The sequence below is a fragment of the Panthera uncia genome (assembly GCF_023721935.1).
Source record: "Panthera uncia isolate 11264 chromosome C1 unlocalized genomic scaffold, Puncia_PCG_1.0 HiC_scaffold_3, whole genome shotgun sequence".
NCBI lineage: Eukaryota > Metazoa > Chordata > Mammalia > Carnivora > Felidae > Panthera > Panthera uncia.
Window position 1 is genome coordinate 18,163,748 of NW_026057584.1, and position 25,577 is coordinate 18,189,324.

Sequence of the window (25,577 nt, forward strand, 5' to 3'; positions counted from 1 at the left end):
GCACAGGGACTGGGAGGGCTGGTGGTAAGGATGGAGGCTCCCTTGTCCTGGCTGGGGCCCCGGTCTCCTTTCCCAGGGACTAAGCCATGAGATGCCCAGCCCTGCCCCAGCTCACAGCTTGGTCATATGTGCACACGGAAAGTTCTTTAGGCCTCTTTATTCTCAGTTTCGTCAGCACTTATAAAACCAGACTGGAGGCAGAGAGGCCATTCAGGAAGGCTCCCTTCCCCACCCCCAAACTCAGCCAAGGTCTGATAGGTTGGCCTGCTCCCTGTGGAGGGGACTCTGAAGGTGGGGTGGGGGCAGGGGAAATTGGGAGCTAGGCCAGGCCTGCTGGGCCACCCAGTCCCCCTGCAAAAAGGGGAGCTGGGCCTGGAGAGGGACAGGAAGTAGGACCAGCCCAGCCCTCCTGAGTCCTGGGGGTTCTCCCTCTCCTGCTGACATTCTAGGGCTGGGACCCTGGCTGTCCCTGAATCACCCACCCTCATAGCCCCACCCTGCTTCTACTTCTGTATCCCCACCCCCACCCTGTCCTCCCTAAATATATACAAATGTACAGGGGGTTCCACCCCTGCTGGGTGGGCCCCTTCTTCCATCTCCCTCTCTCCTTTCCTTCCCTCCCCTCCAGCCCTCCCTGGGCACCAGCCTGGGGGTGGGAGGTGTGGACAAGAAGGACCCTTGTGCAAAGTAGCTGGCACCAGAGCTGGTGAACTGAGTCCCCACCCTCCCAGTGAGCACCGCCCTCTCCCCCTCCCCTTGGGTCACGCCCTGGCCTTGTGTCCCAGGATCAGGAGGAGACTGTTGGGGATCCTGGGAGGGGTCCCAGACTCCTGGGTCTTTTTAGACACAGCACCATCCTAGCAAGCAAAGTCTTCAAAGAGGCCTCCTCGGGGACCAGGAGGGTGGTGGTGGTTGGGGAGCAGGCCGCTGGCTCCCCCACCCTCAGCACAGCCCCGGCTTGGGCATGGACTCTGCAAGGTAAAGAGGGAGCGGGACGTGGAGAATGCAAGCCCTGCCCCCATGCCCCGCCGCCCCCCCCCTACCCCGCAGCAGCCAGCCTTTCCTCGCCCCCTAGGGTAGGGGCTTCCAGGGAACCCAGGAAGAGCTTGGCCAGGCTAGTTCAGAAGTTGCCGAGGCCTTCAGTCCCGGGAGAGGGCACCGGCTGCACTCCGCAGAGCTCGCCCTCACCTGCTCCTTCAGCTCCTGCAGCCCCAGGGTGGAGATGCCCCCAGTGGAGGTCCGCAGGGGGGTCTTGGGACGACGCCACACCCGCTTCAGTCGGTCCCAGGACACCTTGGGGTTCAGAGTGAGGGGACAGCAGCGGGCTCAGGAAACTTGGTAGAGGAGAAGGGCAGGCCTCACCAGGTCCACCTTGTAGGACTTGCTTCCCCAGCAAACCCCCATTAGGACTCCCCAATCCTCCCCACCCATCCCCTTCTCCTGACTCCTCAGCACCCCCTAGCCTTCCAGCCAGTCAGGAGACCCTGGCCAAGAACCCCGGCTTTGCAGCCAAGCCAGCTGCACCAGGAAGACTGTACTGCCCCCTGCTTTTCCCACAGCCCCTCCTCCTACACTCCACGCCCCCTCTGGGTGGCCCCCACCAGGCCCCCATCCCTTGCCTCATAGATATAGTCCAGGATCTCCAGCAGGGTGAGGATGCTGGCCCCGATGAATAGGCCCATCTGTCCCCCGAGGTCTCCTGGGACGCACAAGAGCAGGGTCAGAGGCACAGGCTGGGCTCATCTGCCCCCATGGAATCTGGGTCAGGGCCTCGTCTCACCCAGAAGGGCTGACAGGCCGTAGGCCACTCGCTGCTCCATGGCCTCAGAGGTCAGGGCTTCAAAAAAGACATCAAGGACCAAGAAGTTCTCCCTGTGGAGACAGGAAGCAGGGTGTCCCTGTGGGGCCATCCTGATCTGAGTCCCCTGCACCAAGAAGCTGGTGACCACCCTCAGACTCCCAAAGGCTGTGAGGGAAGACAGTCCCAGATGCATGTCTGTTTCATATTTTGAGGGTTAGCCAAGGGCCTGGGAGAGCAAAACGAAACTCCTGGGCCTGGGGGCACCTGGGTGGCTCAGTCGGTCGAGTGTCTGGCTTCAGCTCAGGTCATGATCTCACAGTTCATGAGTTTGAGCCCCACATAGGGCTGTCTGCTATCAGTGTGGAGACCACTTTGGATCCGCCGCCCCCACCCCCTCTCTGCACCTCCCCCTCTCGTGCACTCTCTCAAAAATAAACATTAAAACAACGAACACAAAAATAAAAACAAACAAACAGAAACCTCCTGGGCCTGAAGGAGCCCCTCCTGCCTTCTGTAAGGCAGCAAATGGCATTCACTCTGTATCATCCCAATACCTCTCTAGAACTTTCAGTGGCTCCCCTTTGCCTAACAGTACACCCCAAAATTCTTTTTCCAGACTTCCAAGACTGCCTGTGATCTGCACCTTCTTATCCAGACTTCTTTCTTATCTGCTTCTCTCCACACAGCCTCCCCACTGCTCAGGCTGGTCTGTATATGATCCCACAGTTCTCTAGTTGGGATGCCTCTCCCCCACCCTGTCTCCTCCTGTCACACACCCAGGGTCCTCAGAGGCCCCACACATGCCTTCCCTGCTTCACCTGCCCCGCCCATTAATCTCAGCGGAGGCCTGACGATCAGCACCTCACTATCAAACGTGGCCTCACCCACAAATTGTGGCAGGAGCTTTGTGGTGTAATCACCTCTGTCCCCACAGGACCCACACCCTGGTACCCTGGCACCCACAGGATGTTCAGCCTTTGTAGATTGACTGCAGGGGACCAGACCCAAGACTCAATGAGGCCTCTCCTGAAGGCCACCTTGTCCCTCTCCCTTGGCACAGCATTCTCTCAATGTGCATTTAATGGCTCCCAGGTTGCTTGGGTGGGGGGGGGGGGGTTGGGGAGACACAAGCAGAGGGCTGTAAAACAACCATTAAGTGCAATGACCGAGAGAGGTACAGAGTGCTGTGGGGGCTCAGAAGAAAGGCGTTTGGATCAAGAAGGGCATCCCTGGAGGTGGGGACACAGGATGTGACTTGGGGGATGGGTAGGGATTAATTAGAAGAAAGGGATCGTGAAAGGCATTCCTGGCAGAAGACTCATTAGTAAGAAAGATACGCCCACTCCCAGTCTCCATCATGGACCAGGCCTGTTGCAGGTGGCCTCTACTAAAGACACACACACACACACACACACACACACACACACACATACCGTATGTAGGTTTCGTTGCGGTTGTACTTCCTTGCCAGGTACCGGGCTGAGCCCCTGTTGGGGATCCTGACCATGGAGATTTCTTTCCCGTAGCGGGTCAGGTTGCAGGGAGTAGGGCAGAAACACGGGCCCTCGGTGCCCCCACCCAAGGAGTCTGCAACACAGAGGTACCAACTGCAGTGGTGGGGCGGGGCGGGGCAGGTGGCCCAGAGGCCCACTGGCTGCAGGGAGAAGGCATAGGGGCTGTCCTGAGGCAGGCAGGTCCTCACTGAGGGCCTCTACTGGCCACCCTGGCACTGCCTAAGGGGCACTGGCTGGGAGTTCCTTCCTGGACCAGCTTCAGACCACCTAAGAAAGTGGGTGAGGGCAGAACCCCCCAGCACCCTCCTACAGGCTTATCTTTCTGTGTCCTAGCCCTTTGGGGCTGAGGAGTCCTTATGGTGCAGACGGAGGACACAGCCCATCCGTCAGAGCCATTCACACGAGATCTCAGACACACACGGGGCTTGGAGAAGATGCCGGATGAATGGGATTATATGCATGTTTTCACATATGCAGACGGATGAGTGGGTGGATGGGTGGACAGATGGGCAGAAGGACAGATGCTATGTTTCATATGCTGGATTTTCTTTGTTCCCCCCTTCAGATCCACTCTTCACTCTCCTCCACTTTTCTCTGTGTGCAGGAGGCAGGTCTCTCTGCCAAATGCATTACCTAGACTCCCTTGTCTTCTGGCTTTGAGTTGGGTTTGGCCAGTGGGAGACCCCAGCAGGGTCAGAGAGCAAGGAGGGGAGAGATGCCAGGATATTTCTTTCCCCAGCTTCCTCACCACCAGGCCATTGGTTGGCTGAGACTGCTTCCCCCTCTTGTGGCCGGAGTTCCCGTCCTCTGGGACAGCCACACGTCTCTGCCTGGGCCCCAGAGGCGCTCCCTTCCTTTACCCTGTAAAGCAGCAAATGGCATTCACTCCTTATCATCCCAATACCTCTCTAGAACTTTCAGTGGCTCCCCATTGCCTAACAGTACACCCCAAAATTCTGGACAACTAAAGTCCCTGCTCACACATCTGCCCCTTCATTAAACACTCTCCCACTACCCCTTTGGCCGACGCAGTTGGAATGCGGGACAGAGAAGGTCTCAGTTCCACTTCCTGTCATGTCTCTCCCTCCCTGGGGGCCCCATCATCTGGATTACTGCAGTGTTCACCTGACTGATTGCTCTGCTTCTGGTCTTAACTTCCACCATCCCTTCTCCACAGCTAATCGGAGTCACCTTGATAACATCAGATGGCATTCTTGCCTTGCCTTAAGCCATTGTTGGCTTCCCAGAGCCTCTTCCAGTCTTGCCTCCCCCCTCCCCACCTCCTGTGTTCTCTGCCCTCGAGCCACACTGACCTTTCCGTGATTCCCCTCCCAACTCTCTTTCCGGCTACAGATGTTTAGCACTGAACTGTTCCCACTGCGTAGAACATGTCCCCCCCTTTTCACCAGGCTGACTCTTCCACACCCTTCAAATCTCAGCTAATCAATCTATCACCTCCTCCAAGGATCGTCCTGCCTTCCCAGGTGGAGCTGCACGCCCATCCCTGGGGCCTTGTAGCACCCCTGTGTTTCCCCTATCCAAGGACCAAGGCTGTGCCTGTGCCAGCACGGTGCCTGCTCACAGCCCTGCTCCATGAGGGCGGCCTCTCGTTCCCACTCTCACCTCCAGCACCAGCCCAGGCTGCCACCATCTGCAGAGGAATGAATGGATGGATGGATGGATGGAGGAAAGAATGACTGAATCGCAACCCAGGTGAGACCTATGGCCAGATGGGGTTTGCCTTACCCACACTGATAGCAGCGCATGTTTCCTCAGACCAAGAGAGAAGTCATTTCGCTTCCCCAGAAAGGGTGAGCTCGTTGGTGGAGCCACAACAGAAGCCCAACCCTTCACTCCCAGTCCTGGTTTTTCTGCAACCCCTACCCTGCTGCCTCCACTTACCCAAGTGTCCACACCTGCAAAGTCCTCAGACCCCCTGGAGGTATGGGATAAGGCTCAACCCTGGAGGGAGTGTCCAGGGAGAGAATAGGAGGAAGGGGGCCAAGGCAATGAGGAGAACAGCAGACAGGGGGGGTGAAGAGGGAGGCGATGGAGAGGCAGGGGAGGGGAGAAGGCAGCACGGACCCAGTGTGTGGTCGGCACACTCGATGTAGATATTTGGCGGGCAGATGGTCTCATTGCCTGAAAGGAGAGAAGATTATTCCTGGAGTCTATGGTTCCACCCCCTCTCCCCCACCACGCTCCCAAATGCGGGCACGCACATGCGCGCGCACAGACGTACATGTTTGCACATCCCTGTACATGCATGAGCGTACACATGCTCGTGCATGTACGCCCGAAAATGTACACATGCATATGTGCATCAAACGAATGCACATTGCCTGCATGCACACATGCACACACATCTGTACGCATGTGTACCAGCACATGCACACAACCGCCTCAAATACACAAGCCCAAATGTACGTAAGCCCACGTATGCAGAAGTGCGCATCAACAGGCCCACAAACATGCATGCGTGCATTGCCATACGCACACGTGAAAACATTTATAAAGTCCCAAACACATATGCATACACTCACGTGAGTGTAGACACGCACACATGTTGTACACATGCACTTGCTCATGCACATGAGCAGTGTTCTGCCCCTGGAGGTTCTGGAGCCTGGCAGGGGGGCACGGAGGGCTGGCGGGAGGGGAGGGTGCCCACCTGGCATGTGCACCATCCGGCAGTGGCAGCGCTGAAGCACGGCCTCCTTTTCACAGCGCAGCCGGCAGGCAGACACACTGTAGGCTGAGTAGCCCTGAAGCTCAGGCTCCCTGAGCCCGCTCTCTGCCCGGCAGTTGCCCCAGGGCTGGGGCAGATAGGTCAGCTGCAGAGGGGGTGCATAATGGGGTCATGCCCAAAAGGCCCACCTGGCCCTCCATTGCCCACAACCTCAGCAAAGTCCATGGGTGGCCTGGTGGCCTGTGAGCTTCTGGAGGGTAGGTCTGGTCAGCATCCCCTCTCGGCCCAAAGACCCTGCCCAGTGTCCAATCCAGGGCCCAGCTGGAGGTGCTCACCCGCTGTTCCTGGCAGGACACGAAGGTTTGGAAGCCTGGGGACACGCCAAAGCCCAACTGGTGGATGTAGGGTGGCTCCTCTTGGCTATGGATCTGCACCCGGATGCCGGCCTCAAACGATGTCTCATCTGCACAGTGGAGATGCGGACCTTTGGAAACCCCTCCCAGGCAGAGGGCCCAGGCTGGAGCCCCCAAATCGGTCCCTGTCCCTTTCCCTGCATACTTGTCTCTCTCCAGATGGGCAGGTATTCCTCCTGCTGGATGTCCAACATGATCTCCAGGCCACTGCCCATGCCCCCAGCCCGACTGGGCAGTGAACTCTGTGGATCCGCGTTAAAGGTATAACACTTCCCATAGCGAGTATACACCTGGGGCAGGGGGGTGAGAGAGAGGAAGAGAGGAGGTGAAGCTAAGACAATTCCTGCAGCTCAAGGCTCCCTGTCCTGTGAGAGGGCCCACCTGCCTGGACATCGCTGTCCAACAGCAACCACTCTACAGCCCAGCCTCTTCCCTAAGCTCTATATTTTCTACTGACATCCTCTCTTAGCTGATTAAAAGACATCTCCAGCTTAGAGTATCAATAGCAGAACTCTTGCGATCTTCTGTGCTCCGTCCCTCTGATTTAAGGGCCCCACCATCTACCCCATTTCTCAAGTCAGAATCTCTGACTTTTCCCCCTCTCCTTCACTCCTACATTCAATCCAGAATCTGAGCTGGGCAACTCCTGAAATCTATTTGGAATCCAAACACTTTCATTCCATCTTGTGTCCCCTCTTTCACCAGCATCTCCCACCTCGCTCTGGGCTCCTAACTGGTCTGCCTTCAGCCATCCTTGCCTCTCGCTCCTGGCACCCCCCCCCCCCCACACACACACACAGCAGCCAGAGTGCCCATTGTAAAGTACAGGGATCCAATTGAGTCCCTTGCTGGCTTGGAGCCCAACGTTCCCCAGAGGATAAAGCCAAACTCCTTCCCTAGCCTGAAAAATCGCCATGTGTCATGACCTCTCCTGCCACTCTACCCCCAGATCTCAGTGACAAATTCAAACCTATGGGGCACCTTTCCTTCCTCTGGTCTTTGTTCATTTATTTCTCCCTCCTGGAATGCCGCCTCCCCCCACCTTTGGCATGGTTAGCTGTCTTTTAAGTCTCAGCTTAAGTGCCCCCCTCTTCATTTTTTTTAAATGTTTATTTACTTTTGAGACAGAGACAGAGCGTGAACAGGGGAGGGGCAGGGAGAGAGAGGGAGACATAGAATCTGAAACAGGCTCCAGGCTCTGAGCTTTCAGCACGGAGCGGACAAGGGGCTCGAACCCACGAACTGTGAGAGCATGACCTGAGACGAGATCGGACGCTTAACCGACTGAGCCACCCAGGTGCCCCAAGTGTCCCGTCTTCAGACACACGCACATATACCACACACACACTTAGGGTGATCCTCCGCAGGTGTTCATCGGTTTGCTCATTGTATACCAAGACCTGAGATTATCTTGTTTATCTGGTTGTCCTTGTTCAGTGTCAACATCTCCCCCACTGAGGTTTATGCTGCACAGGAGCAGTGGGTTTGGTGTCCCCAGCACTGGCCCAGCGGCCGGCAGGAGGAAAGCTTATAAGCAGTTACTGCCACACCGAACGAAGCTCTTTTCCACTACGGAGGGTTCCCAAGAATGGACACCAGATGGCGCTGGCGTCCCGGAGATGGATGCCGAAGCCCCGCCGGCCAGTAGCTGCGATGGGGTCGTTGCGCAGCAGCTGGGGAGCGGGGGTCTAGAGAGAGGCGGAGGCAGGTGCCCCGCTGCCAGGCTCACCCCACAGAGACGAGCCCCCGGGTCAAACCCATCACAGGCAGCACCTTCCCTGGGGGCAAGGGGTCAGTGCCCTCAATCACTCTCGTGCTCCCTCTCCCCTCTCCTTGGAAACATTTCCAGCTGGTAAAAGCTGGGAGAAAAGGCTTGGGTGGTGTTGGGGAAAAGATATCCTAAATGCCTAGCTTCAGAGAAAGGGTGTAGAAGGGAGAGGGGCTGGGTTGTGGGCAGCAGGAAGGATGATTTCTAAGAACTGGGGGCCTGGGGCACCGTTGTCTGGGGAGCAGGGTTAAGTCTTCTGTCACCCAAATATCCTGCCTGCAGATCCTCAAACAAACACGTGTCTAACAAGCACCTTGCAATTTACAAATCATGGCTACATCCACCCCCACCCCCCCACCCCCATTTCATGCACTCAGCAACTCCAATATGGATAGATTTAAATTACTTGGCTTTTATAGACCAGGAAACTGCAGCTCAGAGAGGTGATGTGACTTGCTCAAGGCCACACAACCAGTCAACTAGTCGGTAGGAGAGGCGGAATTCATCTGGATGCAAGACTTGAGCTGTTCCCACAACCCACAGCTGCCACCTGCCAACCCAAGCCCCAGCTCCCTCTCAGTCCCACCAGCTGAAATGAGACAGGTGAGAAATGAGAGAGGTGAGTGATTTAACACCCGTCTGTCCCCTCCCCCACCACTTCCTCCTTCCCTTCCATTCCACTTCCGTACATCTTCCTCACTTTTTTTTTTTTTTTTTTGGAAAGCTAACCCTCTCTTTTGGGATAAGGGGTCAGGGACTACCTGTTTCTAAGCCTTTCATTTTTTTTTAACGTTTATTTATTTTGAGTGAGTGAAGGGTGGGGCATGAGCAGGGGCAGAGACAGAGGGAGACAGAGAATCCCAAGCAGTCTCTGCACTGTAAGTGCAGAGCCCAAGGTGGGGCTCCAACTCACGAACCATGAAATCATGACCTGAGCTGAAATCAAGAGGCTGAGCCACCCAGGCGCCCCACACCTTCCTCATTCTTTGTTCTCCAGATCTGCTGCCCCTCAGTTCATTGTCCCTCCCTCCTGCTTCTCCCCCTGACCAATTTCTGGGTTCCAGTCCTTGACCCTGTCTGTATCAGCCTTGCCCACTCCATGCTGCACGTCTATCTGTGGGGCAAGAGTAGGCATGGCTGACAGTCCCAGAGCATTCGCTGTGCCCAGGCACTGACTAAATGCTTAACGTGCTCTTTCCAAAGGAATCCTCACATCCCCCTCTATCAGATGAGGAAATTGAGGCTCAGAGAGATGGGTTGATTTACCAAGGTCTCCAAGATCATTGCTTCTCAAACTGTATTGTACACAAAGCACCTGGGGACCTTGTTAAAATGCAGTTTCTGGTTCAGTCGTGTGTGTTGGCAAGGGGAGGCGGACAAGATGGAGATTCTGCATTTCTAACAACCGCTGGCACGTGGACCGTACTTCAAGTAGAAAGGCCCAAAATGAACGGGTGAGAGTCCCGTAGGACAGCTCCACTTTAGGTCTGCGCTCTGACAACGTGTTACTGGAAGGAGGGGAACCCGGAGAGGGGCTTGGTGCAAGATTCCTGGGTCCCCAGGGGGGGTGGGAAGGGTAGATGGGAAGAATACATAAGTATTTGACTCAAATCTCAAGGCGGCCGCCCTCTTCCTACTTCGGGCCAAGAAGATGCTGGAATCAGCTCTTGCTGATGCCGCTGGTTTGAGTGTATGCTCCAGCTGAGAGGCCAAACAAGGCGTGGACTGTATGGGGGACCCGTTTAGGTTTAGTGAGCTACCCCCCACCCCCGTTGTGCAGCACCTCCCCGGTGGCTCCCCCTGATCACCAGGAACCATCACGGCCTCTCCACAGCTCAGCCTGACCCAGCCCGAAGGACTGTGGACTCCCCGCAGCTGAGAGGCTCAGAGCCCATTTCGGCCTGCGCAGACCCCAGTACAACTCGTAGAAGGTGTGAGGTGGAGGGAAGGAGTGCCAGGTGAACCCTACCAAAGGTCTTGCACTATGGTGCTTTTGATTTATTTTCTCCTTTGAGAAGGGCTCTCCTTTGCCTTCTGGAAAACCACACGAGGAAAGTATCGTTGCCCCCATTTAATGGTGAGGAAGCCCAGGGAGGGAAAGTGAGTTGACTAAAGGCACACAGCCAGTAAACGACAAGAGATCTGAACGGAACTGAGCCCAGTGCCAAAGCAGAATTAGCGCTTATAAAACACCTGGCGGGTGCGTATCCGGTGACTAAATGACTCTGGTAGGCTCCTGACCCTGGGCGGGCCTTGGACAGCCTCCCTTTCAATACCTCCAGTAAGTACACACAGACCATTCTGCATGACACTGAGCCCGGCCCTGTGTGGGGGCAGGGGTAACCAGGAAGACTTTGACTACAATGGCTTTGGAGGGGGGGTGGTTACCTGGCACCCCTGCCCTTGAGGGGGTTGTGCAGAGTGGGGGTGACGGTGGGTGGACGTGCTCCGGGTCTGATGGAGATACTCTGCAGGGAAGGGACAGGCCAGACTGGCAGGGCCGGGCCACTTGCGCAGCCCAGGTCAGGCCCAACCGCTGGGCAGAGCAGAGCGTTGCCCCGGAGACGGTCCCCGGGCCAGGCAGGCAGCGGCGGGTGGAACTGCCAGCTCCTAAGTGGCAGAACCCTGGTGGCGGCACAGCCCACAGCCTCTTCCATGGAGACGGCACGGCCGCTCTGCCTCAAGGTCCCCCAGGCTGGTCACTGCTTTCTTCCCCATGGACTGGCCCAGAAGGAGGGAATGCATACAGGAGAGTCCAGGGCCCCGCAGCGGAAAGGGGCAGGTGCTAGGCTAGGATGTGCCGGAGTGGGCCGAGGGTCTGTCTCCAAATGACCCACTACCAGCCCTCAGCCTTAGGGGCTCAGACCCCTACCTCTGTATCTCCCATCCCAGACCCCTCCCATCTCAGACCCCTACCTCTGCCTTTGGTCTGCACACCCCCACCCCCCCCCCCCCACCCCCGCCTCGCTTTCTGCCTTAGCTCCTGGGTCCGCCCTCCTGACCCTAGGCTGAGCACATGGCCTCCCAGAATCCCTCTGGCCCCGGGCTGAATAAGCTTCTAGATGGGAATCTGTCTGTGCTGTGTGTGGACCCTTGGACCCTTCCAAGGGTCCTTTCTTTTCCTTTTGGCCAGCCCTCCGCCTGTCCCTCTCAGACCAGCCCACCCTTTCTTGGCCTGGACCCTGGCCTGAGTCTGACTCCCTAGTCTCTGTCCCTCTGATCTCTGTGTCTCATGGCCCTTCTCTATTCTCCTGGCCTGCCTGTCCTCAGCATCTGATAAATTATCCCATCTGGCCTCTGTTTCTCGGTCCCTTGCCCTCTGTCAGCCAGCCCATCCCCCTGGCCTCTGTCTTCCTCTCCCATTGGCCTGGCTGCGCCCTGTCCTTTCCTTTCCTTTGCCCTCTGCATCTGCAGCCTGTTTATCCTAGCCGAGGTGTCCAGTCCCCATCTCTTATCTTCCTACTAGACTCTCCCCTGGGCCTGAGACTGCTGCTGCCAAGCCAGGAACCCTTCCCCGGGCATGCCCCCCTCTCCTTCTCCCTGCCCCCTCCTCCAGGTCTGCCCCGGACAACATCAGAGGTTGGGAGGGATCTGTCCTCTCTGAGCTCCCTACTCTGAGCAGTGGCTCCTCACAGCCTCTTGGGTTCCATCTACCCACAGCTCCCATTTCCCCCAGGAAAGCTCTCCTTGGCTGGCTTGCATGCACCCCCAGCCCTCCCCACCCCTCATCCTCCCTGCAGTCACAGAGCCCACGGGGTTAACAGGCAATTAGCGGGGCCAGGGCTCAGAGCTGTGGGGGAGAGGGCGAGGGGCCTCCAGGAGATAAGAAGCCAAGCAGCCAAGGCTGGGCTAATCCCAGAGCTAATCTGCAGCCTAGGCTTTTATCTCCACTGCCTTCTGGGCACCCTGCCTCTGCTAAGGCCCTGGCGCCCTCCCCCCAACTTTTCCATAAGAGCTTCCTCCTGCCCCACATTCCGTCAGCCCTCCCCTGATGTGGTCCAGGCCTGGGCCTCTCACTCAGGCCTCTGGAATGAATTCCCTTTAACCCTGTGGTGCCCTGGAGTCCGTGGGGGTGGCCAGTGGAAGGGGGTGCATCTTCATCCGTTCTGGACTGTGAGTAACACCCCAGGCCGAACAGCTCTCGAAACAACACTCAGGGGTGGCCCAAGTGTCCAAGTTCAAAGGCTCCTGCCTCTCTATCCTCCTCGATGGGGAAGGAAGAGGGCATCATCGTGCAAAGGCCACAACAGAGGGGTGGCAAGGTACGTATCCAAAGGCACATAGGAAGACGGGGCAAATTCAGAGTCCAGTCCCTCTCCTCCACTGGCCCCAACACTGTCCTCTAACCCCCCCTGAGGGGTCAGCAGACACTGGTGTCAGCTTTAGCTCTACCACTGACAGCCTTGTGTAACCTTGGCTAGTAAAGTGATTTATTGACTTATCTGGACCTCAGTTTCCTCATCGGTCAAGTGGAAATAGAAATTCTTGCCTAACTTATTTCATAGGGCGGTTGTAAGTGTATGAAAGAGGCATCTGCAGAGTGAAATAATATACATGAGTCCTCAATATTAGTAACAAGAGTGTCATAGAGACCAATAAAACCTGGGGCAGAGATCGACCACTGGAGGGGGTGCTGGAAATGGATACACATATCATAGCTTCATAACATGGGGAAAGGGGCACGTGTTTTGGAATCCTACAGAACAGGGTTCAAATCCTGGCTATGCCACCAACCGTTGACAAGTAACCTTGGGTAAGGATGCATGATTTAATCTCTCTGAGCCTAGGATTGCGCATCTGTGAAAGGGAAGTGGTAACTTCTCCTGAAGTTAGTTATGAGGATTAGAGATAAATTCAGAGTGGGGTGTGGTAGGGTGTTCAAGAAAGATAAGGGAAGGGGTATATGGTATGGGGTATAGATTTGTGAATGGGACTTCTTGCCAAATGGTGCAGCTCTTTCTTTTTCTCTTTCTTTCTTTCTTTCTTTCTTTCTCTTTCTTTCTTTCTTTCTTTCCTTCTCTTTCTTTCTCTTTCTTTCTTTCTTTCTTTCTTTCTTTCTTTCTTCCTCATTGAAGTATACTTGACATTGGTGTAGCATTTTGATCTTGGATTCCCACTGGTCCCATTCTCAGGGCACCGTGCACCTTGGTAAAGGCTCTCCCAGCAATTTGGGAGAGACTGTGTTTCTTAGGGGATGGGGCTCTGTCAGAGTGAACCACCCGCCCCGGGAACAGGGATACGGCTCTCCTACCGGATGAGAAGCAGCACTGAATGAACAGGCCTGCAGCCCAGCCTGGTTCACATCTGAGGCCTGCCTATATTGTCTGTGGGATTCGGATTCAGTCACTGAACCTCTCGGATCTGTGTTATGAGGTAAGAGATGATATACATAAATCATAGCAACATCTAACATTTATTTAGTGCTTACTCTGTGTCAGGCATGGCCCTGGGCACTTTATATAAATTCACTCCTTAATTCCCACAAAAACCCTGCACTAGAGGTCTCTTAACCCCATTGTAGAGACAAAATACTAGAAGCCCAAAGAGGGTAGGGAACCTGCCAGGGTCGCATATCATGGCACAGCAGGGTACCAGGCAGTCCGATGCCCAAGCCTGTGCTCATATCCACTGTGTGATGATACACACCTGTCACAGCACTGGCAAATAGTAGGTGCTCAAGAAATGGCAGGTGTTAAAACAGCATTTATGTGCCCGTCACTATTCTTTGAGGCTGTGCACTGTGTCAGGCACTGTGCTTGGTGCCGGGGATTGTTCAGAGAACAAAACAGACAGTCTCTGCCCTGAAGGCGTTTGCTGTCTGGCTGCAAAGGGATTCATTCATTCAAAACGTGTTTATCGAGCCACCTACACTATGAGGCAGGTGCACAGCAGCCAGGAACAAAATAGAACAATCACAGGTATAGGCAGATCATTACTGCCTGGGACTATTGCTGTGACGGGAATCCCACAAGTCCTCCGGCAGGGGGATTGGGGTTGGAGGGTAGAGCTTCCCGGAGCAAGCTCACTCACCCGCACCGGAAGGGCTTGGGTTCCCGCCACACGGTCCAGACCGGAGAATGCCCACCCCCCACCCCCCACCCCCACCCCCAAGCAGGCCTGGTCTCCTCCCCTACCACACCCCCACAGCCAGCCAGGTGCTTTTCAGAGCAACCTCCTCCCCAAGGTCGAAGCGCGCCCGCTCCCAGGTCCGGGAGGAAATGGGAGCAGTGTTTGTTCAAATGTAAATGTGTGAGCTGCGGTGGAAGAGAAGTAGGGGGCGGTCAAGGCCGCGTGACTCCAGGCCGAGGTCGCTCTGGGAGCCAGGAGAGCTTGGGGCCGTAGAAGAATGCGGTGACTCCAGGAGTGCGCCGCGTTTCCACGGGAGAGGAGCGCGCAGGGTGTCCAGCACGCAGGTAAACCCGTAAACCTGCTCCCAGGTAGCTACCACTTAGGCCTTAAACCCTAGAAAGGCAGTTTTCTAGGCGAGAATATTTTTAATTTGTAACGAAGCCCTTGCCTGACATTGCCGCCCCTGGACGCAAAGTTATTCGTTAAAGAGTTTTGTTGACACAGTGCGGCACACACCCACGGCCGGGCGGGAGTTCCCGGGCCAAGACTGAGCAGGTGGCGGTGGGTGTGTGGGTGTGCGCCCCCCACCCCAGCACACGCACCCGGGCATCCGGGCCGGGCCCACCCGCACCCCGAGGGCCGCACCCACCGCCGCGCGCTCCCCGCCGCCCCCTCCTCCCTCCCGCGGGGCAAGCATCCATCACCGCGCCCGAGCGCCCTCCCTCCCGTCTCCTCCGGGCGCCTCGGCTCTCCTCCCTGGGTTTGCCTCATTTGCATTCCCCCGGCTCCCGGCTCCTCGGCAAAGTGACCTCCGCACACAGCAGAAGCCAGAGGCTTCCACCGCGGAGGGAGACACCGCCTCCCGCCGCCCGCCGCGGCCGGGGAGGGCCGAGGGGGCGCAAGCCCGGACGGCAGGGCGGGGGCCCGGGGGAACAGTTCTCTGGGGGCAGCTGGAGGGCCCGGGAGCGGCGGGAAAGGCCTGGGGCCGAGGGGCGCAGACGGACTCCGATGGGATTTGAACCTCAGGTCCTCTGTGTTGCGGGAGTGGAACGTGGAGGTCAGCACCGGGCCCGCGAAGCTGCGCCCCGATAACCCGCTTGGAACCTGGGGAGCCCCAACCCCGTTTCCCTCCCCTGCACCTCCACTGGAGAGGGGCCAGCCCTACCGGGCAGTCTCCCAGGAGTCCCCAGTTCCCCCCGTGGGGCCTGACCAGTGCCTGTCCCCGCTCCCCTGGCCTGCCGAGCCGCCTCCCCTCCCCCCATTTGGTATTTACACCTTTCACACATTTGTAAGCTATTATCCTGTCCACGCTTAGTCACCGCTGAGCCAAGCGCCACGGATTTAGCTCTTTTAATCTTTCCTCCTAAATCAGTCCTCCATTTCCCCTTAATCATCCCGTGGCTCCTCTCTGAACTCTCGCTGCCGCCTCGGCTGCTGCAGCCCATGCCTGTCTCTCTGGAACTGCTCCCCCTCCAACCCCAAACGGGTGTCCCAAGGGCATGGTGAACGTTAGAGGGGGCCCGGGGTTGGATTTCCAACGCTGCGGGTCCCCAGCTTGGGAGCCAGGGGAAGAAGTGCAAACACTCCCCCCACCAACCCCTTTCTGGAAACACACACAGCACTCTGAACCTTCTCCTCTCCACCCTCCTTGTCTCTGTCCTCCTCCCACCTTCCCACCCCCATTCATCTGGATTCATCTGGATGGCTCCAAGACCCTAACCCTCAGGTCTCCTGACCAAGGTTCTGGCTGTCCCCCCCCCCCCCCCCCACCTCCCGCCACGAGACAGAGGTGGTATTGCCGAGAGCATGGAAGGACAGGGCAACGCTGATAACCCACCAGCCTGAGGCTGCCCTCCTCCCCTCTCCAGGGTGACTGTCCATCTCTCCTTGACCACCCTGTCTCCACCCTGCACTCACTCCCGCCCAGTGGAACCCACTGACTCAGGGGCCTCAACCTGAGCAGCGCTGAAACTCAGCCCTCCTAGTGCTCCCTGGGATGCCCCTGTCTCCCTGCCACCCATTCCTGTTCCTTTCTGCCCCCTAGCCTGGGACTGGCAGGGGCAGCCCTGCCGCCAGCCACAAGAGGGAGAAGATTCCTCCCTGGAATCCAAAGGGCAAGGGTGGGAATCCTGCAAGGAGCATGGGTAGGGGAGACAGAGGGAGGACAGGAGGGGGATACTGGGGCCATTTCTTCAAATGCTAATCAGCATCTTCCGGCAGTGCCACAAGAAGCTGAGCTGATAATGAGCCCAGCTCGGGGCTGATTCCTGATTAATGAAGAGGCCACAGGGCTGCTGAGTGGGGCCGGGTGGGGCAGGTCCCTCCTGGCCCTCCCCGCTGCCCTGGAAGACCAGTCCTCTGCAACAATAACAGCCCCCGCCCTTGGGTGCTTGGCCACACCACTTGAATCCCCCACCACCAATTCCACTTGTGGCCAATGGGAAGCAGCCAGACTGAGGGCACCGCCACCAGGAGGGCCAGCAGCCAGCTCTGGGGCAGGCGGTGGGGAGAGCAAACACTGGGTTCTGCAAGCTGTGACTTGTAGGTAGCCCTCAAAATATTTCTTAAAGTCAGGAAAATTTTTATTCAAATCATCAAGACTTGGGCTTCCCTGGACAAATTGGAAGACCCTGCCCCCACCCCCAAACACTGGGCATCCCCGACCCGGTCGTGAGTTAGCTGGGGCTGAGGGACAGCGGCTCCCCTTGGGGATAAGTGATCTTCCCTTCTGCTCAGACCCCACCCTTCCCTAACGTGTGCCCTCCCCTACCTGACCTGCCTGGCTCCTGAAGGCAGGACAACCCTGAACTAGATGTTGAACTAAATGTTCTCAAGATTCATGCCTTAAGAGAGGACAGGGCAGAGGGGCTGGACAGAGGGTGAGGGTAAGAGGTAAGCTTGTCTGGTAGGTAAGAGGCCTGCGCCAACCTCAGAGGGAAGCCCGTCCGTTCCTGAGTCGAGGGGGCAGGGGGCAACCCTCAGGCCCTCAGGAGCCAGCAGCCAAGGTATGGAGTTGTCACGCTCATGGGGTAGCCTTCCCACAACCGAGGAGGCAGGGCAGAGCTGATCAGTACCGCCCTGACCACACCAGGGAAGGGAACGGGCTTAGGAGGAAGCCGTGAGCTTCGGAGGAAGCTGGGATCGAAGGCAGGGGATTGCCAGGATCTGGCATGGGGGAGCCAGGGAGGGCTAGAGGGCCGAATGCATGCTGCCCCCCTGCCTCTAAGCTGTCCTGGCTGGCAGCCGGGGTGGGGCTGGGAGAGGAGGGAGGAGGGCAGGGAGGGGGACTGCCCAGCTGGAAGAGGCCTTGTCTAATTGTGCCTGATTAGTAGAGAGGAAGAGAACAGGGAGAGTGATTAATAGTCACGGCAGTCACCAGCGAGTGGGGAAGGAGGGTTGGGAGGGGGAGGGAGGTCTGAGAGCCAAGAGGGAATGGGGACAGTGAAGTGCCCACACGTCCCTGGTCACCTGCCCCTCCAGGGAGTGGCTGGACCCCTGACGACCCACAGAGAGGGGCTGCATCCTACCCCTGCCTCCTCCAGGATTTTCCACCTCCCCCACGCCTCAATTTTCCAGACAATAGAATGGAAGAGAAAAGACTGAGGTCATGTCTTGCACCTGGGAAGAAAGGTGTATCGGTTCATGTGATGTCAACAGACACCTCCGTGTCTCCAGACCCAGGCCCTATCCTCAGCTCAACCTGGGACCTCAGCCCAGATCGTAGACGCCAGAGCTTCCAACCAGAGCCCACACCTGCCACCCATATCCTCTGGCCCCGGCTGGAATTCCTAGCCCTGCCCAGTCCTGCAGTCTGAACCTAGTTCCTGGGTCCACTGAGAACTGTGCTGTCCACCACGGTTGCCACTACCCGCGTGCGGCTCTCTGAATTGAACAATTCATTTTCTCTGTCACACGAATCACATGTCAGATGCTCAATGGCCAGTGTGGCTGGTGACTCCCATGTTGGACAGCACGGATACATTTCTATCATCCCAGAGATGTTCTGTGGGAGAGCACCGATCTGGAGAGAGTCTGTGCACACGCATGCACGCACGCACACATGCGTGAATATTTGGAAGGGGTGGGTAACACGGGAATGCTGTAACAGGGGAGGGGAGGGGCTGGGCCTGGGGGAAAGACAGGAGACAACGGCAAATAGCAAAGATGCCTGCATGCGGGTCGGCAACCGCGGGTGGTGCTGGGAATCGACAGGTAAGAGAGCAGGAAGCTGGGGCAGTGGCACTTGCAATTGTGGACTCTTCCAGAGGACACACTATGTGCACGCCAGGCAGTGTGCTGAGTTCTTCTCGGCCATCTTTTTAATCCTCTCAACTGCCCGCCTTGTTTAGGTTCTAATATTGCATTTACTGGATGTAGAAACAAACGAAAGCTCACAGAAGCTTTTTGACTTCTCCAAGGCCACACAGCTTAGAGGGGAGAGCCGAGGTTCAGATCCAGACGGTCCGGCTCCAGAAACCACACACGACTGCTCCGCCATACATTCCCCAGCTGAGAGGAGAAGCTGAATTTTAGAGCCACCCTTGCATTTTACAGCTAAAGAGATGAAGCCCAGGGAGAGAGAGTGATTTCTGCCTTCGAGTAAGTGGGCAGGCTGAGAGCAAGCCGCAATGGGGAAAGTATGGATGGGGCTCGGAGCACCAGGGTGGGGGGAGCAGATGGTGGTGGGAATCGGAGGAAGGGAGAGAACATATAGGTGGTGAGAGCAGGAGGCGAGGTGGGAGTGGGTGGGTGGGTACGAGACTGAGTAAGGAGCCGGAAGGGAAGAGGAGAACGGACGGTGTAAGCTAGGTGGAAGGAAGCATGGGTGGAGCGGTGAGTGTCCCCCACTGCCCAGGAGCTCTTTCCTCTCCCTCTCTCCCCTCCTCTCCAAACCTCCCAGGTCTGCCTCACCCTGTGAACCTTCCCAGCCCTCTTCCGCCCAGAGTGGCCTCTCTGTCTGGGCTCTTACTACCCATGGACCTCTTTTGGCAATTGATCCTGGCAGCTCAGGACACCCACCTGCATGGCTGGTTAACTCTTGCATGGTTGGTTAAGCTTCTGAGTGTCCCTGTCTCTGCTCCACCAGGAGAGTGTAGGCTGCCTGAGGACAGGGACCAGGGACTGGGGCTTCCCTTCTTTGTTCTCCCCCACCCCGCACCACCGAGCAGGTACACAGTAGGCACTCAGAGCTCCTGTTGATTGGGCGAGTGACTGGGAGTCGGTGAGGGGGTATTAGGGAGCGTGGGGGTGAAAGCGACTGCAGTGGTAACAGAAGCAAGAGCAGCAGCTTAGGGGACTGGGGGAGGGCACATTACCCAGAGTAAAAATAGGCTGGAAAATGTGACATTTATTAACTTGGATTCTGGAGGAAAGGTCACAGCAGAGTGGGGAGTGGGAAGGAGGAAACAGGGAAAGCCACAGAACACACGTCCCAGCCCCTTCCCCAAAGCCTGTCTTTGTCACTGACCATCTCACCACTCACACCCTGGCAGGTCCCCTGCCAGCGGATCCCCGTACCCGTCTCCCCACCATCGATCCCACCAGGAGCTCCGTGTTCTTACCGCAGGGTCTGTTGTGGACCTCGTGTCCTCCTGAGAGACCCCTTGTGTTCATCTCCTGCCCCTTCTCTGATCTCACCCTGCGGTACACCCTCATCTTCCCCACGGCCGTGCGGCATGAACCGCCATCCCAGCCCGCACTCCCAGACCCTGGTGAATCTGCAGCAGACTCAGCCCTCGAAGGCCAGGTCCAAGGGAGAGTTACGCTCAGCAGACGGGGGATGGGCAGAAGGATATGGGGTCTAGACTGGGTGGGAGACAGGGAACGCAGGCTCTAAAGGGGAATTAGTGCTTGCTTTGCCCCTCCGCCCTTCTTGGGCCTGCCACAGCCCCAAAGCTGAGACCCACAAACTTCTGTCGCCCTCCTGTCTGCAGCCCCAGGGTATGAAAGGGCCCGCTGGACACCCATCCTCCCCTTTAGCCATCCTCAGGATTCCCACAGACTCCCTGTTCCCAGATCCTCCGGGCACCTCCCTTTCCTAGAGCGAGGCAGGAAACCCTGCTTCCCTCACCTTACTCCCCCCTTCCCCATCTCTCCCTCCCCGCCCCCCCCCTTCCCCCCGGGGTTTCACCCCCCTCCCCCTTCCCTTTCCCCCCCCCCCCCCCCCCCCCCCCCATTCCCTGCACAGGGACACAAAGCTCCCATTGATTTCTGCCCCAACAACACCTGCTGGGACTGGGCTGTGTCTCCCTCCCCCCAACTCTGAGGGGTGAGGATGTCAGACAGAGGGGCTCCATGGACCCAGAAGTCCACATGCACACTCTCTACACCTCACCTCCTTCTTGAGGACTCTCGCAGTCCCGGATTTGGGAGCAGTGATTTTTCCTAGAAGAGGGGTGTGTGGCCACACAAAAGCCCAGTGCCCCCCACCCAGGACGACCCCTCCTTCCTGCCCCTTCCTCCATTTCTACACAACTGCCCCCACACCCAGTGGCAGGAGGACCCAGAGGCTGCAGGCACGGGTAGCGGTGAGAGGAACCTAGTAGGGGCACGTTTCCTGCTGTACTGAGGCAGTGAGTGAGCGAATGGGAACCTGGGCCAGAGGAAGGAAAGCGCCCTCCCCATCCCTGGGGCAGGCCACTGGAGGCTGGCTGGAGTGGGCACCATGTTGGCGCCACGTATTTGCATATGCACTGGGCAGTGGTAACAAGGATGTAAACACACATGTACACAATGCTGGGAGTCAACCGTGCACCGGGGATCTCTAGCACCAAGGATAATAGATACCCTGTGAGTGTGGGTGAATGGAGCACTGACTGACAGACAGACAGACAGCACACAAGACACGCCCCCTGAGCTCACACCTGACTGTGGGAGGTGTGCATGGGAGGGCAGCCCAAGCCGACACTCCAGATCTCAATGAGAGAGTGTGTGTGTGTGTGTGTGTCTGTGTCCACACACATGTAAGAGATGGCACCAGCAGTCCCCGCATGGGGCGCAGGGATCAAGATAGATGGGTGGGGGGCATCACAAAGGGGATGGCATCCACAGTGTGACCCTGTCCTCGTCCTCAGCAGCTAAGTAAGAGCTGGGATCTGGGCATAGAAATGGGTAGCTCTTGGTGTGTGGGTGTGCAGGTGTGCATGTGAGTGTGGTGACAGGGACACTGAGTATGAGAGAGGGAGCGCAGAAAACTGTCCCTGAGCAGTAGGTGTGTGTGTGTGTGTGTGTGTGTGTGTGTGTGTGTGTGTGTTGCTGGGTTGCAGTGAGGGTGAGCCATGCACATAGGAGTGAATAAGTGATTCTCAGTGTAAGAGCCAGAGCCGGGCAAGGGAACAGCAAGAACCAGGAAACGGAGGGAGGGAAAGGGAGAGAGGCTGGAGGGGCAGCATGAAAGAGGGATGTGTGAGGGAGTCTGTGAAAGGGGGTGTGTATGAGAGACACAGAGACAGAGAAGAGACACTGGCACCCAGTGTACACGAAGATCAAGATCGTCTGTATCCAGCCTGCCGGTCGGGCCAGCTCCCCAAGAGGCAGCCCTGAGTCCCTCTCTTGCTGGAGCCCCCCAGACACCCCATCCCCAACACCCTCATTCAGTGGGAAGAAGAATCCAGAGGAAAAAGGGAACAAGAGATGAGTGGGGGTCAGTCGGCCCGGCCTTGGCACGGTGCATCCCTTCCTTCCCTGCAAGCTGCCCGGCTTCGGGGACCCCGGGCCCACTCCGGGCCCCCCGGGCCCAGACCTGGGCCCTGCAGCAGCAGAGCCGAGAAGAAGAGGAGCGGCCGCAGCAGCACCAGGGTGAGCCCCTAGGAGTGTCCCCTGTTCCGCGGCTGGGGAGCTAGAGGGAAACACCGGGCTTGGGGGAGACACGAGGCCAGCCTCTGGTGGCGGAAGGAAGGGAAGCCCTGTAGAGCCCTGTTGAGGATGCCCCTGCGCGCCACCTCCCCCCCCCACCCCCCCACCGGCCTCCGGCCACCCCAGGCCGGGCGGGCCAGCTGGCAGGACTCACCACAGAGAAGTTGCTGGCGGAACAGTGGTGCCCACTGAAGTTGCAGCTCTTGAGCATGTCGGCAAGCTGGTGGCCAGTGCGGTTGAGGATGTCTACCATGTCGGGCTCCGGGTAGCGCAGGCCGGCGGCTCGGTGCCCGTCCCGGTCTTTGGGGGGCAGCCCCGTCAGATTGGCCAGGTGGAAGATGTCGGCGTCGCTGAGCGCCGAGTGCCGGAAGCGGTTGATGTTGCAGAGGGTGACGGCCGGGAAGCCAGCCACCGGGGCTGGGGCAGCAGGGTCCATTGCCACCAGGTGAGGCCGGGTCAGGTAGCCCCGGGCCAGGCCAGCCGCCTGGTACAGGAAGGCAGCCAGCGAGGTGAGTAGGGCCAGTGCCCACAGGGTTCTGCGCAGTCCATGGGGGCCTGGGCCACAGGCCCGGCCCAGCCCGTGCAGAGTGCTGGTGCTCGCAAAGGTGGCCAGGTCCCGGGGGGCTGCTGCCCCCCGTGCAGCCCCCAGGAGGCTTTGCTCATCCCCTGCCTCCTTCTCCTTGGGTTTCGCATCCTCCTCTGCAAATTTGATTTTGCACACAATCTCGATCGGCATCTGTCCCCGGCTGCTGGGACTGGCCAGAGCCTCCCTGCCCCTGTCCCTCCCTGGCCGGCAGCCCCCCGGTGCCCTCCGGAGTGGCGGTGGTGGCAGCGGCCGCTCTCCTCAACTCAGGGCAAGCGGGAGGAGGACAGGGACAGGGTGGGGGCCCGAGGTGGGGGAGTCACTCCCACTCCCAGCAGCTCCGCAGCCCTCGTGCTGCCTCTGCTGCTGCTGCCTCTGCTGCTGCTTGTCTCTCTCCTCGATCGTCTCCTTGTGGCTTCCCTTATCAGCACCAGCACAGCTGTCAGCCCCTGCGTGTGTCCCTGCGAGCGAGCGAGCGAGCGAGGGAGTGAGCGCTGCTCCGCCACGCCGCGCAGCCCCAGCCGCTCCGCTCAGCATGTGCTCCGGAGCCCACCCCGTGCTTAATAATTCAGGACATGTCAACAGCGCTTCACCGGCGGCACTGGCGGCAGGAGCCAGGCCAGTGGCGGGGGCAGCCCCCAGCCCAGGACTGGGATCCCCGGCCCCCCCCCGCCTTCAACAACCTTGTCGGGCTGCTCCCCGCCCAAACTCTTGTCACACCCTAGGCACTCACAGGGTCCCCAGATGGCCCCACTCCCAGGCCACCCAGGGAAGAGATCTGCACCCAGAGTCCTCAGCTCATTCTGCCACTTTTGGGGGACCACACCCAGGCTCAGCCGACTTCACCCCCCCCCCCCCCCACCTCCCTGACTCTTGACTCCTGACCCCAGCACCTGGCCACCACCTGCCCCCAACTACCCCACTCACAGCGGCTTCCAGAAACTCCTTGGGAGAGCCACTTGTTTGAATGAGGGAGGGGAGGGCAGAGGAGGGCAGGCAAGGCAGACAAGGGGACATAGGTGACTCCACCAAGATTCGTGACTGGCCTGGACCTTTGCTCCTGGGCTCAACATCCACCTTCCCCCCCACCCCCTCCTGGGATGCTGGCCGCCCCCTCCCCCGCCCCCAAACTCAGTCATTCCTGTGTCTGGGACAGAGGGCACCCTGGCTGACTTGAACATCTGTGGCCACATTTTTCTTCCCCAAACGCTTCCCAAATCCCTTGCCACACCTGTCTGGTGGGTGGGGGAGGGTGTTGGGTGAACGGGCCAAGGAGCAGGGAGGAGGTGTGATGGGTGGAGGAGAGGGTATGGAATGGAGGGAGAGGAAGAGCCCAAATGGGGATTTGGGAGGGAGGAGAAATGTGCGGGCTTGGATGGGGAGTACTATCTCAGAAGCGGAAGCAGGGGGTGGACGGCAGAATAGGGCAGGGGCGCCCTGGTGAGGCTGCTGTCTTGCCGAGGGGAACAGGCATGTGGGTTGGTATGGCAGGCAGGGGTGGGGCCCCAGTGGGCAGCCCAGGAGGAAATGCCTTGGTGCTCCCAGGCTGGGGTGGTCACAGGGAGCAGCTTGTGTTCTGGGGGGCCCGCGTGAGAACGTGAGCCCTCATGGGGGAGGAAGCACTTGTCCCCCAGAGGAAAGGGGGGGCTGATTAATCGGGGCACTAATGAGCAGCAGGGAGAGGAAGCTCAGAGGGGCGGGGGAGGCGGCTCCATCGATCCGAGCCGCGGAACCAGCAGCTGAAAAAAAAGTGAGAAGGGAATCGATCTGAGGGAAACGGCAGCTGCTGGGGATTAGAGCCCGAGGTCCACCCGCTGCCCAGAGGCCACCCCTCCCCTGCGTCAGGCCTGCCCTGCCAGTCGCAGCCCCCGCCTGGGCCCAGAGGAGGGGCCCACGGGCGGCTACCCCGGGGGTGGGGGTAGGGAACCACGGGGGCCACCCTGGCTGTGAGACCAAATCAGGCCCCATCAGTCACCGTCGCCCCAGCACAGAGCCCACCAGCCCCCTGCCCTGGCCACCCTTGGCGCCCTGCGGTGTTGTCCCCAGCCTCTCATCAAAGTAGCTTCCTGGGGGCGGGGTGGGGGGCTGCGGCTGGGCTTCCCCACAAGCCAGCTCCCCCAAGCTGGGAAGATGAGACCCCTGGGGTCAGGGCTGCGTCTGGCGGCCTCCCAGAGGGGAAAGTGGGGATGGCACTGGAAGCAGCTGCCGAGTTAGCACTCCGAGTCTCCAAGTGACCACAGACAGTCCCCCTTTCTCTACCCCCTACCCAGGCAGCCCCCTGCCATGCTCTGCCCTCCCGGCTAGACTCCTAGACCCTTCTAGTGCTTCCACCCCACCTCCTCCTCCCCCAGCCTCTCTTCCCCTTTCTCCTAGTATTGATTTTTCTTTACTGTTTTTTTTTTTTTTTTAAGGTGATTTAATTGCTTTTTTAAGGTTACTTCAGTCTGGGGCTCTGCCAAGAAATCAGGGAGCTACTCCCCAAGCTCTCCCCAGCACTCGTTGCTACCCTGTACTCAATGCCTAAATTGCCCTGCCATCCACTGAGATCATGGGGTCATACTCTTTTAACATACTGGCCTCCGTCATCATCAGCCCAAATCACACTCCTCTGGAGGGCACAAAGTTGGGGGGTGGGTGGAGAGGAGAGTTCAGGCCATGCGGAAGTAGAACTGCATTCACTCCCCGCCAGTGCCCCACAGCCAGCTGTCTCCAATTGTCCCCGGGTCCCCATCACCCCGTCTCCCAGACCCCTAGGAATCTGGTTACGCTTGGCGAGAGTCCCCCTTCCATATCCCTGCAGCCCATCCTGTGCCTCCCCTCCGGTCTCTTCCGTCTCTCCTGCCCCCCCCCCCCCCCCCCCCCCCCCCCCCCCCCCCCCCCCCCCCC

General features: G+C 58.4%; 1 protein-coding gene across 2 annotated transcripts; it reads right to left on the reverse strand.

Annotated features, from left to right (window-relative positions):
• Positions 1-775: 775 nt before the first annotated feature.
• On the reverse strand, positions 776-22,865 carry ASIC4 (acid sensing ion channel subunit family member 4). Of its 2 annotated transcripts, XM_049614810.1 has the most exons (10): positions 22,263-22,844; positions 6,563-6,707; positions 6,340-6,467; positions 5,987-6,149; positions 5,401-5,457; positions 3,235-3,388; positions 1,781-1,872; positions 1,620-1,699; positions 1,189-1,293; positions 776-971 (listed from the first exon to the last, which is right to left on the reverse strand). In XM_049614810.1, exons 1-10 carry the CDS (start codon positions 22,842-22,844, stop codon positions 858-860), a joined length of 1,620 nt encoding a protein of 539 aa, XP_049470767.1. In that variant the 3' UTR covers positions 776-857. The 2 variants fall into 2 exon arrangements, with proteins under 2 accessions (XP_049470767.1, XP_049470766.1); XM_049614809.1 differs by lacking the exon at positions 5,401-5,457 and having other exon boundaries at positions 22,263-22,865.
• Between the last annotated feature and the right edge of the window lie 2,712 nt (positions 22,866-25,577).

Coding starts and splice junctions, on each gene's coding strand:
- ASIC4 (XM_049614810.1), bottom strand. CDS start 22,844: ATGCCGATCGAGATTGTGTGCAAAATCAAATTTGCAGAGGAGGATGCG. Junction 6,468..6,562: donor GCCCATCTGGAGAGAGACAA/GTATGCAGGGAA, acceptor TCCACTGTGCAG/ATGAGACATCGTTTGAGGCC. Junction 6,150..6,339: donor TGTCCTGCCAGGAACAGCGG/GTGAGCACCTCC, acceptor CCCCCTCTGCAG/CTGACCTATCTGCCCCAGCC.